This window comes from Bufo gargarizans, chromosome 6 (assembly GCF_014858855.1).
Source record: "Bufo gargarizans isolate SCDJY-AF-19 chromosome 6, ASM1485885v1, whole genome shotgun sequence".
In the NCBI taxonomy this organism is placed as follows: Eukaryota; Metazoa; Chordata; class Amphibia; order Anura; family Bufonidae; genus Bufo; species Bufo gargarizans.
The window spans coordinates 252256642-252277037 of NC_058085.1; the positions used below are offsets into that span (position 1 = coordinate 252256642).

The window sequence follows — 20396 nt, forward strand, 5'->3', positions numbered from 1 at the left end:
AAATGGCGGCCTGTCTTACAGCTTGCTGCTGATACAGGGGTGCACCGGGTCACCTGCTTATTATAGATGTACTCACTGTTCCTTCTTCTACTCCCGTGCACTATATAGCTGCTCTTCAGTGAAATGAGACAAAACAAACATGGCCGCACGCGCACGCGCATTAGCCAAGCACCAACATCGCTGCCATTTTGGAAGTGGACGTTGCCCGGACTAGGTCAAGCCAGGGGAGCCAATCGTTTACAGAGGGAAAGTCACGTGCGACAAGATTGCGGAAGTCAGCTGTGCAGCCGACTAATGGGAGGTAAGAATTCGTTCTGAATTAGTTCCGGGTCAGTTATTGGCCGCTGAGGAGCTGAGCCTGTGATCAGTGTATGTCTAACCTGTGTTCATTAGGGCGCATGGTCTGGAGATGTCTACGTGATATATAGGTGCTGCACCATGTGCTTGTGGGGAGTGACACCTTGGGGCACTACAGGTCCCAGCAGGCAGGTGCTCTGCTTTAGAATGGAACTGCTGGAATCTGATGCAGGTACATGACATACAGAGTGGCTGACAACCAGTCCTCACATGTAGCATGTGTTCTCTTCAGCCTCAGCTGTCAGACTCTGGCCATAGTAACAAGGGACAGCAGCACACAGGGGGGTCATTTATTATACGGAAATACTCCTATATTAGGAGCAGATGGCGAGGCAACGGTTAGTTGCGCTGCTATCTGCAATGTCTCCTCGCTCGCGGCAGGTCTAAAATTTTGGGCAGGGAAGGGGATGGGCCGGCTGGTCCCTCTCATTTACCATTTTCTACGCCTGTTTTAGGTGTCAAAAATGGTCTAAATGTAAGGCCACTCGGAAAGCTGTCTTGAATTTAGAACTGGGGAGGAATGCGCCGAAGTTATGGAGAGGCCTGCGCCTCTTCACTACTTTGGCGATCCTCCACCAGCTATGGGGATTTATTAGACGCTGGTCTTAATAAATGTGCCCCATAGTCTTCCAGAGGCACTATGATGGAGGAGAATGATCATTTATGTGGATTGTTTGGAGCTGGGATGCAGATGGCTCTGTGAGAACAGGATGCTTTGGTGGTGGGGTGCGATCATTGGATGGGAACAGGGCAGTTGATTAGGAAATACTATTGAGTATTTCTGATGCATCTCAAATCTATATATTATATGACTATTGACTATTGTATATATGCTACTTTGTATTGTTAGTTCTCAACTTTACCTCTGGAAGTCCTATACTCTTACCCCATCTATGTTTCATTGGTGGTGGTCTGTCCACTGGACTCCTGACAGTCTGCCACATAATGAGGTATCAGAATTTGCTGGCACTCCACAGACCCTTCAGTCTGCTGATTGTTGGGGATCCCAGGGAAGAAGCCCACCAGTCACACATTGATGACCTATCCTTAAAGGGGCTTTCTGGGCTATAGATATTTATGACCTATTCTTAGCATAGGTAATCAATATCAGATCAGTGGTGGTCCAACGTCCAGTACCCTTACAGATAAACAGTTCACAGAAGCCACCAGAACTCACCCATTGGGAGCTGAGCTACAGTAGCCCGGCATGGCTACTACACACAGGATGGAGCTCTGGTTCTGGTCCTGTCTTCTGTGTTGGTGCCAGTGGCTGCTGTAAACAGCAGATCAATGAGGGTTTTGGACCCCCCACCATTCTTATATTTCAGATCTATCTTAAGGATCGGTCATCAGTATCTACAGCCTGGAAACCCCCTTTAAACTGCCAATATGCATGAGATAAATGAGTTTTTTTGGCCAACCATTCCTGTTAGAAATGGCCAATGGAGGAATTCTCTTTGTGAAAAGTGTCAACTGGAAAATTTCAGCCATGGTGTGCCACAAGTATAAGTGGAACAGCTAATCCCATGCCTTCAGTATACCTTATGTATTTGTAGACCTCTTGGTCTGCCATATGGTAATCAGTCCCAGGTCAGAATTCCTTCACGTGTCTCAGTAGGACAAAAGAACGGTGCACTTGTCAACATTAACAAAGTTATGTGAGCCCATAGCAACTAGCATGTCGTAGACCTAGATGAAACCTCAATGACACCAGCAAAGAGTCCATAACATGTGTGTTGAATTGTCAGAGGAAACCTAGGCAGCTCACTGATGGACCCATATCATCTGGTTTTTGCAGGCAAGTCTGGAACTCCCAACCAAATATTCTTCACAGATGGGAACAAGAACGGTAGACTCGGAGCATAGACTTGGCCATATAATTGTAAATCAGAAAATTAATGCAGTAGCCACAGATTGGTAAGTTTTTATTTACTTGAGAAATTAGTATTTTCTTGTTGTGTTGAGCAGCCATATTGGTTTTCACCTTTGAGTTGTCAACTCAAAAACTGCTAGTGAATTGTATGCGTAGATTCACATGGAGGAGGTTTTGAGGCACATTTTCCTGCAGGTTTTTCAACCAAAGCCAGAAGTGGATTTGAAAGTGATCGGAAATGTGAAGGAAGGATTTATACTTCGGCCTCAAAACCTCCTCCAAAAACTGTGTGAATGAACCCTAGTTCTGTCAGCATCTTCAATTAACAATGGAAGCTCATAGGAGACCACCGATATTGCTGCACTTGCTCCTATTGACCTTAAACAAAAACATAAATTGCCAATATTTCCGTCAGGAAATTAAAACTCTTTACACACTTAGGCTACTGATGAAACTTTCAACGTTTGGGCCATGTTGACAGGCTCGGGATTCTGCATCTAAATCCTGACAAACAGTGATGGCCAGTTCCCAGTGTTCGCCAGCGAACACATGCGGGCTGCCATCTTTAGTAAGATTAGACTCACCCGTCCGGCGATGCACAGGTAAGCCCTTGCCTGTGCCGCGAGCCGTTCTGAAATCAAATGCGGTCACCGGGAGCAGGCAGTTCCGAGAACAGCCCGATGAAGGCCCCCGGCGGCTCTTCTCGGAACTGCCTGCTCCCGGTGACCGCATTTGATTTCAGACCGGCTTGCGGCACAGGCACAGGTAAGGGCTTACCTGTGCATCGCCGGACGGGTGAGTCTAACCTTACTAAAGATGGCAGCCCGCATGTGTTCGCTGGCGAACACTGCGAACTGGCCATCACTGCTGACAAATTCCGCTGGCATTCTGTCAGTTATTTTATGCCCCATTCACATGTACACAAAACAAATCCATAGCATGTATATTATGTGGCCGGTGCCACCCGGAAAGCCTGTGGATTAGCTCCACTGAATTATAATTTTTTCCGTGGATCTGCCAGCACATCATCAATTTATCTCCAAGTTTCAGACTCAAATAGCTGCTAAAAAAAATAATCTGACCGGGGTGAAAATGGCGTTATGTTATGAGTGCGAATCCCTTTTAAGGCTGCCTTTACACAGTCTTTGCTGGTGTTTTTCTGCACTTTTGTGGCAGCAAAAATCGCAGCATAACACAATACTAGCAAAGTGAATACAATTAGAACCCCTAAGTAACACATGCTGTTCTTGGTGCAGAAACGCACAGAAATCCGCATGGAATATTTGTGTGGAATTTCTACAAGATGGCCTTCACCTATGTGCAGGTAGCCCAGGGTTTTCATTCATGATTTTCACATCCCAGTACTGCCCGAGTTTAAAATGGATAGTACACGGACTGAACACTAAAGCATTGAGCTCAACGGGCCAATTTACGCCCTTTTTATTTTTTTTCATGGACCATCGGTCCGACCAGGGAAAATCGTAGCATGCATCATCTTCGTCCATTTTTCACTTTCAGCTGGCCTTTTCTACTAAATATGTACGTGAAAAAATGGTCAGAATATGTATGCCATTCGTGGACAGTACATTTTTGTGGCTATTGGTGCATCAGTTATTATAGCTGTGCCAGCCTATATATGACATTAACATTTATTGATTACCTTTATTCTTCAACCAAGAGGGATGCCTTGACCTCTTCTTTTGCAGTAATGAGGGGTAAGGCTGACGTCGGATGTTGAGAAGCCACCGCCAGTGTTTAAAAGAAACAAGGCTCGGTACAAAGTTGAAATGGAAAATCAGAAGACCCTCAGATCACCTAGTAAGAGATTTTCAGGGTTACTTAGATATACCACCATCATCAGAACATGACATACAGTATACACAATCTATGTGCAAATACCGCCATCATCTGGACATCACATACAGTCTATGTGTACAGTCACTGTGTGTGTTTCACACAGATGGATCCAATAAAATAAAATCCTCAGAGAGATGTCCCAGTCCTCTGTATTCCCAGGATTGGTCTCCTGACAACGCAATGAGAACAGAAAAAGACACGTGGGAGTCTGAGCTGTTACGGCCCCCAATCACTGCTGAGGGTATGTGGCTATTCGCTTTTTACTTGTAATAGTACAGTAATAAAAAGGGTTGGAATTACATTGTGCTTTTTGACCCCATCCACACAACAATATATTTTTTTCTTTGTGGATCGGATGCAAACCCATTCATTTCAATGGGGCCACAAAAAATGCGGATAGCACACGATGTGCTCTCTGGATCCGTATGTCCGTTCCGCCGGCCCTCCAAAACAAAATTATAGAACATGTCCTATGCTTGTCCATTTTGTGGACAAGGATAGGACATTTCTATAGAAGGGAGAAAGAAAATGGCGGCATGCACACGGCTGGTATCCATGTTTTGCGTACCGCAAAACACACATGGTCGTCAAAACCACTCTATTGGAGTAGTCGAGCTTAAAGGGGTTGTCCACTTTTGTTATATTGATGACCTATCCTGAGCAGGGAAACAGAAAAGAGAACACCGTGCTCATACAAGCGCTGCATTCTCTTCAAACAGCTGGTCATCAGGATAGACCAGTGATGGTGAACCTTTTACAGACCAAGTGCCCAAATTGCAACCCAGAACCCACTTATTTATCGCTAAGTGCCAACACGGCAATTTAACCTGAATACTACAGTCCAATAAAGTGTATCTTCATATACTCTATCATTAGCTAGAATAGCCTGCCTGCATTCAATGTGCGCTGCCTGTGCTGTTCATAGTGCGCCCTGCGCTGGTGAATGGCAGGAAAAGTCTAAGGCCCCTTTCACACGGGCGAGATTTCCGCGCGAGTGCAATACGTGAGGTGAACGCATTGCACCCGCACTGAATCCGGACCCATTCATTTCTATGGGGCTGTGCACATGAGGGGTGCTTTTCACACATCACTTGTGCGTTGCGTGAAAAATCGTAGCATGCTCGATTTTTCACGCATGGTTGCTAGGAGACGATCGGGATTGGGGACCTGATCATTATTATTTTCCCTTATAACATGGTTATAAGGGAAAATAATAGCATTCTTAATACAGAATGCATAGTACAATAGGGCTGGAGGGGTTAAAACATTTTTTTTATAATAATTTAACTCACCTTAATCCACTTGTTCGCGCAGCCCGGCTTCTCTTCTGTCTTCTTTTTTGCTGTGCACAGGAAAAGGACCTGTGGTGATGTCACTGCGCTCATCACATGGTCTGTCACATGATCCATCATCATGGTGATGGATCATGTGTCGGACCATGTGATGAGCGCAGTGACGTCATCAAAGTTCTTATTCCTGTGCACAGCAAAGATGAAGACAGAAGAGATGCCGGCTGTGTGCGAACAAGTGGATTAAGGTGAGTTAAATTATTATTATTATTTTTTAACCCCTCCAGCCCTATTGTACTATGCATTATGTATTAAGAATGCTATTATTTTCCCTTATAACCATGTTATAAGGGAAAATAATAATGATCGGGTCCCCAATCCCGATCGTCTCCTAGCAACCGTGCGTGAAAAGTCGAGTATGCTACGATTTTTCACGCAACGCACAAGTGATGTGTGAAAAACACCGCTCATGTGCACAGCCCCCCTAACGTTTTGCACTCACGCAGAAAAATCACGCATTTTCCCGCAACGCACCCGCATCTTATCCGGCCCTAAAACATGACGCCCGTGTGAAAGAGGCCTAAGGCTTATTGGTACTCCATAGACTTTTTTCAGGGTGCGGGTGCACAGAGAGGGCTCTGAATGTCCTCCATGTTTTTTGTTTGTTTTTTATTCTGACCCTCCTGACCCATTTTCCTCATATAGTCAAATGACTTGGGTTTGGTTACATCCTGTATATAACACTTCCTGTTGCTGTATCCAACTAAACCCATGATGCACTATTACTTTCACGGCCACAGTCCAGCACCGCCCCTAACACCGCTTAGCTAGTTTATAGCTCCTCCCACCCAGTTACTTACATAGACACTCCTCTATCACAGTCCTGTTGCTACTTTAAAGGGATTGTGCAGTGGATTAATATTAATGTCCTATTTCCAGCAGCCCCATCAATCAGCTGTTGAAGAGGTAGTGGCTCTCATTTAAGCACTACCTCCTCTTCACAATTACCTGTATGTTGTCTCGCTTGTAGATGCGGTCCAGTGCAGTTATAGCTGCTCATCCCATTGGGACAGGCATTTGTAATTACAGTGCACCGCCTCTACAAGCCAGACGACATGCAAGTAATTTTTAAGAAGAAGTTTCCGCTCGCATGAGTGCCTCTATCTCTTCAAAAAGCTGATCGGCAGGGTGTCGGGAATCAGATCCCCTCTAAATTGATATTGATGACCTATCCTAAGGATAGGTCATCAATATTAACCCACTGCACAGCCCCTTTAAGTTACGTTATTATTAGATAATTGTTGAGATCATTTGTTTGATATATTAAAAAATATCTTTTTGTTATTTCTGTTACGTTTGTGCTGTTGTATTTTACTTTTGATTATGGCTTGTGTTTCATATGTTCATAGTTGTTTCTTCATCACCCTTCCATTTTCTTAAGGTGATATTGTCATATATTTATATTATATCTGTTTGTTGGTACCCAAAAAGCTTTTATGGTTTTTCTGATTGTGAATCTATGTAGAGGAAAAACACCCTATAGAATGTATCATGATACACAGTATATTAGTCTTTTTTGCATTCTTATGGTATCTGCTTTATCCACCAGAGAGAAGTATCAGCTCTTTTTATTCCATGAATTGTTCAGAGGACAATCAAAATATTCCACAGGGTCATCAGGTAGTTGTCTTACTCTACTAAAAGTGAAGTTATGTAAACCAAGTTATTTAGATGATCCCCCCCCCCCATTTCTTATTAGGCTGAAGATCTGCTTGATATCAAAGTTGAAGTGATAGATGAGGAAGATGAGACTTTCATTAATGGTAAAGTAGAGAGCAGTTTTGGAAGTCCCTTAAGTATCTCCATCACCAGATCATCATATATAACTAATGTATTCAGTTGCTGTATTTGTGTCCAACAGATGGAACCAGTAGAAAAAATCCATCAGAGAGATCCCAGAGTCCCGGTCCTCTGAATTGTCATGGCTGTCCAGTGGAGAATTACAGTGTCCCACATAATTATCAGGTAGATGGAGCTGAGGATTTACCAAATACAACATTTTTGTTATTACGTAAAAGGGGCTTTGAAGACCTGGCAATCTTAACATTAACTGAAGAATACTAACCTGGTGACCTCGTTTTCATCTCTTGAGCTTTAGATCTGTTTCTTGGGCTTCTCTTCAAGCATCCAATATGGCCACGCCAAGTGCCTGATACACACTGGTAATATAAGACACTTCTTGCCCAGTCTGGCCAATCCAATAGTTTAGTGGACAAGTAGGAAGTGTCTTGGCACAGTGTGTATCAGGTAGTCTTAGTAGCGATCTAGCCATCTTGGGTCATAGGAGAGGAGTCTGGAAATTGGCAGATCTGCAGCTGAAAAGATAAAATGGAGGGCACCCTGTACATGTTTGCTAGTTCCCCAGTTAAGGTGAATTTTTTTTAAATTTATTTTTTATACCAGAAAGTCGCTTTTAGGACACTGCAGCTTTTCCATTTTTCAATCTCTGCATTCCAAAATGCATAGCATTTTTACACCATTTTGGTACATATAATACTGAACTATTTTCAGTCGGGGGAGCAGTCATTTTGCAGATGTTTTATTGGATTTAGTTCACCAAGATAATGCTGATACCAAATGTACATAATTTTCTATCCTCATACGGAACTGTATGAGAAGGACTTTTAGTTTTCATTAGTACGACATTTAGATTTTTTTTTATTAATTTTTTTTTGTATAAAATTTTTGGGGGAGGCATTCACCATACAGTATACATAGCATTTAGTTTTATAGTGCGAGTTGCTAAAGGGCTTGTTTCACTAATATAAACAGATATCGCTGTTATATCACTTTTCCCAAATACCACAATTTATCAAACCTGCCCTATTGTAAAGTTAAAATCAGTTTTGATATTCAGTTGCTGTCGGTTACGTCCTGCATTGGTAGGACGCACAAGCTCACAGCAATTATTTTCCCTTTCGCCCATGACAGCACCCTTGAGAGACCGCCTCCATCCAGGACAGGAAACAGGAACTTTCGTGGAGAGCTCATAAGGAGGAGCATGGCCCCGAGACCACCAGTTCCTGTTTCCTGTCCTAGACAGAGGACGGTTCGTGGAGAGAGGAAAAGAAAAGCTAGGCTGCAGGGCCCCGGAGGAATTGTTCTAAAGTGGGGTTACCTGTTCCGGCATAAGTCTCCTCTAGGAGCCGCCGGCCGGAGTCTGGTGTCTGCTGCTGGGGTCTGGCTTACGCTGCGCTGGCGATACTCTGCAGTCCCGGGCTCACCGAGAGGTGCGTTCGGCACGCCGGTCCTGCCCGACAGTGCTCAGGCGGGCCGGGGCCTTCTTCTTTGCCGCGCGCAGGGGGAACTAAAATCTCGCGGTGCAGCGAGATCCAGGTCTCGGTAGAGACTTCCGGTTTTTGGAACGCACGCAGCGTGCGTTCCGGAAGTAGGAAGAGCCTTCTCCTACTTAGGCCGCAGAGGATTTCTAGCAGGACCCGACCGAGGAGATCGGACCCACAGGCGCACGGTCAGCAGCAGCCCAGCCAGCCAGCCAGCCTTACAGGAAGCCAGATTTCCTTTGGATCCGGGGAGTCACTCTCTATCCCACAGCAGTATGGAGGAGGAGAGTGCCCTACGCGCCGATCAACAGGAGGGTCATGAGATCAGACCGGTACTCCTGGTGGGGTAAGGGGGATCATTCCCCACCATTTATTTCATTTTTTAAGCTAAATCTCCTTTCCCTCTTGTTTCTTCCTGCATTTAGACTACAAAAGAGGGCCCTAGAAAGGCAATTTCAAAGACCAGAGGGAAGGAGTGTGCCGTCTGTAAAAAGAAACTGGCCCCCTCTTGGTTGAAAAAGCTATGCCAAAGTTGTATTGAGAAACTAGTGGAGGAGGAGTCCCCATCCCTTCTACAGAGTATTAGGGAGATGGTAAAGACGGAGGTCTCGGATTCCCTGAAAGATTTCAAAAAGAGCTTTCCCGCTGTAGCCTCTACCTCCCTGGGAACCAGATCAAGCACGGCTAATAGATCTGACTCAGATCCTTTAGAGGAAAGCGATACGGGAGAAATCCTAGATAGCCCAGACTCGTCCCAGGATGAAGAATCCACGGGCAGGCCACTTTTTTCCCCCGATGATACGGAAGCTTTACTAAAAGCAGTTCGTGCGACTATGAAAGTAGACGAACCCAAAGACCCAAGATCCGTTCAGGATATCATGTTTGGTGATCTCGGGCAGAAAAAATCTAGAGTATTTCCCGTTAACGAGAATATAAAGTTTTTAATACAGAGGGAATGGAAAAGACCCGATAAAGTTTTTTGTGCCAAAAAATGTAAAAAGGAAATATCCCTTTGACGAGGCAGACTCAGTAAACTGGGACAGACCCCCTAAATTGGATGCACCTGTTGCAAAAATTTCAAAAAAATCGGCCCTTCCGTTTGAGGACTTAGGTTCTCTTAAAGACCCTATGGATAAGCGAGCAGAGGTTTACTTGAAAAAAGTTTGGGAGACCTCAGCCCAAGCATTCAAACCAAATATTGCCGCCACATCCACTGCTAGGTCTCTGAAATTATGGCTAGAGGAGTTAGAATCTCACATTCAGAACAAGACCCCGAGAGATCAATTGTTAACCGTTTTCCCCACTCTACTTAAAGCAGTAGACTTTATTTCTGATGCATCAGCCGATGCTTTAAAATTAAATGCTAGGTCAGCTGCTCTTTCAAATTCAGCCAGACGAGCTATTTGGCTAAAAGGTTGGTCGGGAGACACGGGATCTAAAAATAAGCTTTGTGCAATTCCTTGTCAGGGCGATTATCTTTTTGGATCCGTCTTAGACGACCTTTTGGATAAAGCCTCGGACAATAAAAAAGGATTCCCTGTCTCCAGACCCCCGAAAAAACAACGTTTTTTTCGCAAAAACAAGAAAGATTTTTTTAGGGGGCAGAGGAAAGACTTCAGAGCTGACAACAAGAATAGGAAAAGCAAGGGGTTTCTCTTCAGTTCCCAATCCTCCTCAACCTCTAAACCATCACAGCAATGACGGTTTCTCTCCCGTGGGGGGCAGACTTTCTCTCTTCCTCTACGCCTGGGAGAAAATCTCCTCAAGTCCCTGGATTTTAGGCGTTATAAAGGAGGGGTTTGGTCTAGAGTTTGTCTCCCGCCCACCGGACAGATTCAAAATCACGAATTTTCTAGGAAACCCGGGGAAAAATCTAGCCTTACAACAAGAGATTGTATCCCTACTTCGGAAAAATGTTCTAATTCCGGTGCCGGAGGCAGAGAAGGGCGAGGGTTTTTACTCCTCCCTTTTTCTGGTCCCCAAACCGGATGGAACATTCAGAACTATTATAAATCTAAAGGATTTAAATCAATTCCTCTCTTACAAAAAATTCAGAATGGAGTCGATCCAATCAGTCATAAAACATCTATTCAGGGGCTGCTTCATGGCTACGATAGACGTAAGAGATGCGTACTACCACATTCCCATTCGGCTAGACTGTCAAAAATTCCTCAGAGTCGCGGTTTCTATAGGAGGTCACATCCAGCACTTACAATACACAGCCCTTCCCTTTGGGATTTCTCAAGCTCCCAGACTTTTTACGAAAGTCATGGCAGAAGTCATGGCTCATGTAAGGGAAAAAGACATTTTACTAATACCTTACTTAGACGATCTCCTGGTGGTAGCAGAGTCAAAATCCATTCTAGAAGCGCACCTCAAAAAAGTAGTGCAGATCCTAGAAGACCTCGGCTGGCAAATAAACGGAGAAAAATCCCATTTAATTCCTTCCCAAGTTTGCATCTTTTTAGGGATGATGCTGGACTCAAAGAAACTACTCTGTATTCTACCCCAGGACAAGATTCAGAGATTAATACAACAGGTTCAGTCCCTGATATCGGCAGAGAACCCTACTATCAGACAAGCAATGGCGGTCTTGGGCAGAATGACCTCAACCATACCAGCGGTCAGTTGGAGCCATCTTCACTCCAGACCCCTACAGTGGCAAATTCTGAAGGAGTGGCAGGGCTCCCTCCGCCCATTAGATACACCTTTCACACTCACCCCCCAAGTGATCCAGTCCCTTCACTGGTGGCTGAACCCCGTAAACCTGTCCCAGGGGCTCCCTTGGTTCCAACAAGACTTTGTTACCCTTACCACCGACGCAAGTCCTTCCGGGTGGGGGGCCTGTTGCCAAGGGTACTTAAGACAAGGTGTTTGGGAAAGAGAGCAGAGTCTAGACTCCCAAAACATGAGGGAACTGAGGGCGGTCTTTTTCGCCTTAAAAGAGTTTCTTCCTTTACTACAGGGAAAGTCTATAAAAGTTTTTTCAGACAACGCCACAGTGGTCTCCTATCTGAACAAACAAGGAGGAACCAGATCAGAAAATCTTATGCGGTTAACAACGGATATCTTTTCCCTTATAATTCCTTCTGTGCCGTCCCTTATGGCAATACATCTAAAAGGTTCAGAAAACAAAGTGGCAGATTTCTTAAGTCGAAATACACTAGACCAGGGGGAATGGTGTCTGAACCAAATGGTGTTCGATCAAATAATTCGACTTTGGGGTCGTCCTCATCTGGACTTGTTCGCCACCAGAGAAAACAGAAAGTGTCATCGTTTCTTTTCCCTCAGCACGAGAGATTCACCAACAGGGATAGATGCCTTCTCCCTTCCCTGGCCGAACCAGCTCCTCTACGCCTTTCCTCCATTAAGGCTTCTTCCAAGATTCTTACAGAAGCTGAGACAAGAAAGAACAACAGTGATCTTAATTGCTCCTTTCTGGCCCAGAAGAACCTGGTTCACCTGGTTGAGGAAGCTATCCTTGACGGACCCTTGGATTCTCCCGGAGTGGCAAGATCTTCTATCCCAAGGACCAGTCAATCATCCGAGTGTGAAGCAGCTACACCTAACAGCATGGCTCTTGAGGGGGATATCCTAGAAAGTAGAGGACTCTCCAAGAGCGTAGTTTCCACTTTACTATCCTGCAGAAAGGATGTCACCTCCTCTATTTATCTCAGGATTTGGAACACCTTCCAGAAGTTTGCCAAGGATCCAGTGAATCCTTTAAATCCCCCACCTATGTGTAGGATTTTAGATTTTTTGCAAGCTGGACATGAAAAAAATTTGAGGCCAAGTACTCTTAGAGTACAGGTATCCGCTTTGAGTGCGTTCTTTGATTCTCCCATCGCTAGCCACCCGTGGGTCCGAAGATTCTTTAAAGCCATCAGCAGGCTTAGGCCTATACCTGGACCTTCAATTCCCCCCTGGGACCTCAACTTGGTCCTTACTAGCCTCACAGAACCTCCCTTTGAGCCACTTAAACAGTTACCTATAAAGATTTTGTCTTTCAAAACAGCGTTTCTTGTGGCAATTACCTCAGCAAGGAGGGTTGGTGAGATTTCAGCCTTCTCTACCTCGCCTCCGTACACTAACATCTTAGATGATAGGGTTCTCATTAAACCAGACCCTTCCTTCTTACCGAAAGTGGTTTCTATGTTTCATAGAACGCAGGACATTATCCTTCCTTCCCTGTGCCAAGATCCGAGAAATGAAAAAGAGGAAAAACTGCACTGTTTAGATGTAAAAAGATGCCTATCTCATTATCTGGAGGTTACTAGTCAGTGGAGGAAAACCTCAAAACTCTTCATTCAGTTTAGTGGGAAAAATAAGGGCCTCCCAGCCTCTTCTAAAACCCTTTCCAGATGGATCGTAAGAGCCATTAATTTGGCCTATTCTTCAGCTGGAAAGGCGCCCCCGGGGGGCTTTGGTGCTCATTCTACAAGATCAGTCTCCACCACTTGGGCAGAAAGGGCTGACGCTACCCTAGAACAAATTTGTAGAGCAGCCACATGGCAGTCGCCTAGCACCTTCTTCCGTCACTACAGATTGGACCTAGGCAATAGAGAACAGCTAGCCTTCGGTAGGAAAGTCCTCCAGGCGGTAGTCCCACCCTAAGAAATAAAGGGATTTCTATTCTAATCGTCTCTCAAGGGTGCTGTCATGGGCGAAAGGGAAATTTAAGATTACACTTACCGGTAATCACTTTTCCATAAGCCCATGACAGCACCCGGGTTTATTCCCACCCTGATATTCATATAAAAAAAAAAAAAAGATATATAGAAAAAAAAAATATATATATATAAATATATATATACAAAAAAAAAAAAAAAAAAAAGAGAAGAGAAGAGTGTGGTCTAGGACAAGTTCTTGCGATTAACTGGTGGTCTCGGGGCCATGCTCCTCCTTATGAGCTCTCCACGAAAGTTCCTGTTTCCTGTCCTGGATGGAGGCGGTCTCTCAAGGGTGCTGTCATGGGCTTATGGAAAAGTGATTACCGGTAAGTGTAATCTTAAATTTCCTTCCACTCCTCTATGTGTAGTGTCGGTTATAGGTGAATGAATAGACAGTCACATATTAGACAGATAGATGAACACATGATGGACATTAACACAAGTTGTGTTTGAAATCCAGTCACAAAGTGCATTTTGAATATTTGGAGGTCGAAAATGAACTGGTTAGTGTCACCCGTCCTGCCGATGTCAGGACAGATCTCACAGCCCTAAGGCATGATGGTACATGAGTCACATGACAAACCAGGAAGTAGAATTCAAGCATGGGGGGTAAGAGAAAATGCAAATGATGTAAAATTGAAAAAAAACAATCCAAGGAGGAGTGGCAGCTAGAGGCATTGATGAAAATGCACTTTAGAGTGAAAAGTAATTCATGGCACATCCCCCTTTAAAATGGTAACAATACCACCTGCATACTTTTTTTTGACATAATAAACCATTTAAATAATAGACCTTTTTGTGCTTTTATTTCTTTTCCTTTTTAGTTCTGCTAGGGGATTTTACCATGTGATTGCCTGATCCTAAATGTCTGGGAAACTAGTGCAGACGCAGTGGGTCAGATTTATACAAACTGTCTAATAGAAAGCAACCAATCCCTGGGGTACTTTTATTTTTCAAGAGCAGAACGTGAGCGATGATTGGTTGTTATGGGCCAGAAAGATAAGTTTTATTTTAGACAGTTTCATATGGAGAAAAAGTTAATACAAGGCACTTACTGATGTATTGTTCATATTGCTTCCTTTACTGGCTGGATTCATTTTTCCATCACATTACACACGTTATTGTTCATTATTTGATCTATATCCGGAATCAGGGTGAAGACCTGATTGATATTAAAACTGAGGCTGATGCAGAAGATGATGAGACCCATGAGAGCGATGATCAGCAATGGAAGGAGGAAGAGGAAATCCCTGTCGACATTGGCCGTGGTGAGTGGTAACCATTAAGGGGCATCTGTCAGCAGACTTGTACCTATGATATTGGCTCACCTGTTGCATGTGAGCTTGGCAGCTGAAGGCATCTGTGTTGGTCCCATGTTTATATGTGCCCGCATTGCTGATAAAAATTTTAATAGATCCAAATGAGCCCGTAGGAGCAACAGGGGTATTGCTGTTACTCCTAGATGCTGCAACTGCTGTGCCCTCTGCACTTTGATTGGCAGGGTAAGTTGTGATGATGTTTTCACTGCATGGTCCTGTCAATCAAAGTGGAGAGGGTGTGGCAGTTGCAGTGAGAGCAGATCCTTTAAGTGTAACAGCAATGCCCCTGTTGCTCCTAGAGGCTCATTTGCATATATTAAAACTCACATATGAACATGGGAACAACACAGATGCCTTCAGCTGCTAATCTGACATGTAACAGGTCAGCCAGTTTCATAGGTACAAAACTGCTGACAGATGCAATTTAAATATACAACATTACCTGATCATCACACGTCGACCAATGCATTCAGTAACTGGTGTGTCTACTACAGAGAGATCCAGTAAGAGAATTCTACCAGAGGGATGTCCCAGTCCTTTATATTCCCAGAATTGTATAGAAGAAAATCTAAGTGTACTACAGGATCATAAGGTAGATAAAGCCAATATACAAAGAAATGCAGGTTCTGTTTCGCGTTACCTACATGACATTTTGCTGTCAAATTGTGTTTAGTCTGTTTCAAGGGAGACATATAAATCTCTAATGTTGTAAAATGAATGACACTTTTCAGATTTGTATCAAAGAGGAGATAAAGGAAGAAGAAGAAGATGAGCTACCTGTGCCCATTAACAAGATGGAGACTCCAAATCATATCATTACAGGTGAGTACTGACCCCTGAATAGAGAGTTATACATTCTACTTTCATTTAAACTTATGTGACAAGTAAACTAAATGATTGATGTCTGTAAATTGTCCTTAAAGGAGTCATCCAACCCCTATAATGCCCCCTACAATGCCTGGGCACCTCATACAGGTTATACTTACCCCTCTTCCTGGCACACACGTTGATGCTGATGCCCGCACGGCCTCCGCTGCATCTCCCCGTCGTGCGGATCAAAACACTGGGGGAGGGGGTCCAGCGTCTAGCCAATAGCAAGCCGCGACATGGATGAGCCTTTCTAGCATTACGGGTGACGCTAGGGAGGCTCGTCCTCATCGTGGCCTGCTATTGGCTGTCCCTTATCTCCCCCACCGGCCAGATGTTTTAATCTACGCAACGGGGAGATCAGCAGCGGCCTTGCGGGCATCAGGAGCAATGCGTGTGCCGGGGAGTGGAGTAAGTATAACCTGTAAAGGGGGCCTGGGCATTGGGGGGGGGGGGGGGGGGTCATTATATGGGTTGGATAACCCCTTTAACCCTTAGGATACTGAGTTTTTTTTGTTTTTTTTTGCAATTTCATTTTTCTTCCCTATTTTCCTTGAGCCATAACTTTTTTTTATTTCCGGTCACATAGCTGCATAAGGGCTTATTTTTTACGGGAGCAGTAGTAATTCTTGTACCACCATTAATTATGGCATAAAATGTATTGGGAAGCAGTAAAAAATATTCCAAATAGGGTGGAATTGGAAATAAATAACAATTCCTCCACTGTTTTACGGGTTTTGTTCCCACTGCATTTCGTATGCCCTTCATTCTGTGGGTCAGTACAATTACAACAATACCCCATATGTATATTTTTTTTTTTTCAAATGTCTAAATAGTGTAAAAATACATTTTAACTTTTCCAAAAATAATTATTATAAATTTTTTTTTTATTTTTTTTTTTACATCTCTATATTCTGACCCCATAACTTTTTTTTATACGTATGTCTACTAAGCTGTTTAGGGGCTCATTTTTTGCGGGACAATCTGTCGTTTTTATTGATACCATTTTCCAGCTGATGCATAAGCTGGCGGCTGGCCATATGCATTAGATGTATTTCAGTTGAACCGGCCAGTTTAAAGGGGAACGGCCGACAGTCTAATGTGTATGGGAGCCTCTCGACTGTAATTCAGTGGCAGGTGTCGGGGAGAGAATTGTCGAACAGTCCCGAGGCAGAGGAGGGGAGGGACAGGGGTACTCATCTTCCTCACAGTACTGGCACTTACTGAAGGGTGTGGCTAGTCAGTACTTCTTAGTGAGGGCATCATAATACAGGTGACAGGTTCCCTTTATCCCTTTAAGGATGCAGCCTGTTTTGGCACTTAAAGGGGTTGCCTCGAATTTTCACTATTTAGTTATGTCCTGTAGCATGTATGACCTTATTAAATAGTCACACTTACCTGCTCCCTGCCACTGCAGTTCTGTGCCCTGGGTTCCATTAATCCATGGGGACACATCACCAGTGAAATCAGTCTTTGGACAGTTAGATGACTATGTCCATACCCTGGCTAGAAGTTAAAAAGTACCGAATCTAATTTTATTTTAGAAATAGGAATTTGTTATATTTTTGTACATCACTGAGCAGAAATATTAAAATCAATATAATTTTTAGTTTCAGATTTTGTGCACAGCAAGAACTTGAAGGCAAATCTTTCATATGAAGACCATAAAGTACAAGTAAAGATTGTCACAGAGGATTCTCTGGGAGAAAACCCCAATGCCCAAACTATATATGGTGGACATCAAAGCAGAGAACTTCTACCAAATTGCTGCAATTACAAAGAAATTATTTATCAGACATCACAATGTTATCATGGTGGAAACAGAATTCATACTGGTGGAAAATCAGTCCCTCGGTCAAATGTTGGAAGAGGTCATAAAAGGCAATCATGTATGTGTCCCAGATGCGGAAAATGTTTTAGGCACAGGGTGTTTCTCTTAACACATCAGAAAATCCATAGAGGCCAGAAGCAGTATCACTTAGAATATGGTAAAAGGTTTAAATTATATGCACTTCAACAGAGTCACACCATGGAGAGAAGGTTTTCTTGTTCAGAGTGTGGAAAATGTTTTGTCAAAAAGTCAAGTCTTGACGAACATTGGAAAATTCACACAGGGCTGAGACCGTTTTCATGTTCAGAATGTGGTAAATGTTTTGCCTACAAATCATGTCTTATTGAACATCATAAAATCCACACAGGGGAGAAGCCGTTTTTATGCCTGGAATGTGGGAAATGTTTCACAAAGAATTCAAATCTTGTTAGGCATCTCAGAACGCACACAGGGGAGAAGCAGTTTCCATGTTTGGAGTGTGGGAAATGTTTTGTCGAAAAATCGGGTCTTTTGAAACATCAGAAAATGCACACCGGAGAGAGGCCATTTTCTTGTTCAGAATGTAAGAAATGCTTTGTCACAAAGTCCACTCTCGCACAGCATGAGAAGATTCACAGAGAGAAACCCTTCTCCTGTTCAGAATGTGGGAAATGTTTTCACAGCAAATCAAATCTCAATGACCATCTTAGAATTCACACTGGTGAGAGGCCATTTTTATGTTTTGAATGCGGGAAATGTTTTGCTCACAAATCATATCTCACTGACCATCGGAGAATTCACACAGGGGATAAGCCATATTCATGTTTGGAATGCGGGAAATGTTTTGCCTATAAATCAAGACTTGTTCAGCATCAGAGGATTCATACAGGAGAGAAGCCATTTGCATGTACAGAATGTGAAAAAAGTTTTACCAGCAAGCTAAGTCTTGTTATACATCAGAGAAATCACACAGGAGAGAGGCCGTATTCTTGTTCGGTATGTGCGAAAAGTTTCACCAAGCAATCAAATCTTAGTAAACATCAGAGATTACATACAGAAGAAAGGCAGTTTTCTTGTTTGGAATGTGGGATTATTTTTTCAAAGAAAGCTGATTTTGTCAAGCATTACAGAATCCACAGAGAAAAGAAGCCATTTTCATGTTTGGAATGTGGGAAAAGTTATACCCGTAAATCTGTTCTTGTCGAACATCAGAAAGTTCACACTGGAGAGAGACCGTTTACATGTTCCGAATGCGGGAAAAGTTTTGCTCACAAATCTGTACTTATTCAGCATCAGAGAATACACACAGGGGAGAGGCCATATTCATGTTCAGAATGTGGCAAATGTTTTGTGAAGAAATCGGGCCTTGTGAGACATCAGAGAAGTCACACGGGGGAGAAGTTGTTTCACTGTTCTGACTGTGGAAAAAATTTTGCTCAGAGATCAGGTCTTGTTCGACATCAGAAAATTCACACAGGGGAGAAACCGTTCTTATGCTCAGAATGTGGGAAATGTTTTTCTGTGAAATCAAAACTTGTAAGGCATTTGAAGAGTCATAAAAGGTAGAAGCTGTTTACTGGTATAGTCACATACTGCGGAAGCTTCTGCAGTTGAAAATCAGTCCCATTCATCTTAACCCCTTCGCGCATACAGTTACATCATAATGCCTCAGGGCATGTATGGAGTGGGCCTCTGCAACAGGCCCGCTCCATACACGGTGGGTGCCGACTGTATCATACAGCCGGCACCTGCCCGCACTAACAGGAAGCGGCTACCCCTGATATTTAACCCCTCAGGTGCCGCAATCAACGCTGATCACAGCACCTGTGAGTGAAGGCAGAGGGATGTGGCTCCCTCTGCCTTCCGTTCCGAGCCCCCGCAGTGAAATCACGGGGCTCCGATCGTTTGCCGTGGCAGCCTGGACGCCCGCCATTGCTTTCTCCGTACTGAGCTATGCACGAAGAATAGCTCAGAATGGAGAGTGTAAAAATCCTATTCACACTAAAAGAGATCTATTAGGGTGAATAGGAGAAAGGATCAAAAGATCCCTTGTACCACGCCCTTAAGGGGTCTAATAAATATATATTTATTTATTTTTACACCGAAAAAAAGTAATAAAACACCAATATATTAAAAGTTTGTCGCCCCCCCTTTCCCACTTCTACATTAAAAAAAATAAACATATTGGGTATCTCCACGTCAGAAAATGTCTGAACTATTAAAAATTTTTAAAAAATTCCTATACAGTGAACATCGTAACGTAAATAAATTGAAAACGCGCAATTTGCCATTTTTTGTCATCTCGTCCCTCCAAAAAAATTAAATAACAGTGATCAAAAAGACATGTACACCATAACAATGGTACCAATAAAAATATAGATCGCCCGTATGGGGAAGAAAATCTCCAACCTTTCAGTCTCCCTACCATCCTAAAAGTAATTCCTCTCCCTTCCAATTCCCATATATCATACTTCAAAGCTTCAATTTACCCCCCTAATGTCAGCCTGGCAGTACCATTCCATACAGTCATTAACTCTCGTATTTCTTTCCTTGTGTAATGTGATTCAATAAAGGTTTTCCAGTTATGGAAAAAAAAGGTTAGTTTTTTTTTTTTTAGTTTTTTTTTTATATATGGTCTAATATAAGTAGCTGTCTCATTTGAGCAATAAAAAAGTTTCTATCTGGTGGAGTATGATCAAGCCACTTAGAAAAAAGACTTTGAAGGGCTACCAAGAGAATGACATGAATATGTTTAGGAAAGGCAACCCTACCTGAAGTGCCTACCTTAGAAGGTCTGTATTGATGAACTGTTGAACATTTTTAATCAAGGACAACTAAAAGAATATTTATTTATTTTTTGCCCAAATAGTAGAATGCAATAATAAAAAAAAAATGCTCCCAAAGGGGCATAATCTACAAAGAGGTTCTCTTCTCCATCTACTTAACCTGTGGAGGGAAGCATACTTATCTGCTCAGTTCTGGGTCCTTCGGTCCACCACTGCCTTTGACATGT

General features: G+C 43.3%; 1 protein-coding gene across 9 annotated transcripts; it reads left to right on the forward strand.

Annotated features, from left to right (window-relative positions):
• Positions 1-326: 326 nt before the first annotated feature.
• On the forward strand, positions 327-19957 carry LOC122940051 (zinc finger protein 260-like). 9 transcript variants are annotated; one of them, XM_044296358.1, is made up of 11 exons: positions 380-529; positions 2156-2274; positions 3937-4048; positions 4191-4328; positions 6986-7056; positions 7136-7199; positions 7298-7401; positions 14541-14655; positions 15180-15298; positions 15438-15528; positions 17184-19957. In XM_044296358.1, exons 3-11 carry the CDS (start codon positions 4018-4020, stop codon positions 18947-18949), a joined length of 2499 nt encoding a protein of 832 aa, XP_044152293.1. In that variant the 5' UTR covers positions 380-529; positions 2156-2274; positions 3937-4017; the 3' UTR covers positions 18950-19957. The 9 variants fall into 9 exon arrangements, with proteins under 9 accessions (XP_044152297.1, XP_044152293.1, XP_044152294.1 ...); XM_044296359.1 differs by having other exon boundaries at positions 4247-4328; XM_044296360.1 differs by lacking the exon at positions 4191-4328.
• Positions 19958-20396: the final 439 nt, after the last annotated feature.

Excerpts from the sequence above, each read along its gene's own strand:
- LOC122940051 (XM_044296356.1), top strand. The coding sequence starts at position 3,962 with ATGTTGAGAAGCCACCGCCAGTGTTTAAAAGAAACAAGGCTCGGTACA. Across the intron at positions 7,200-7,297 it reads AGATGAGACTTTCATTAATG|ATGGAACCAGTAGAAAAAAT; the intron begins GTAAAGTAGAGA and ends TGTGTCCAACAG. Across the intron at positions 15,529-17,183 it reads TCCAAATCATATCATTACAG|TTTCAGATTTTGTGCACAGC; the intron begins GTGAGTACTGAC and ends TATAATTTTTAG.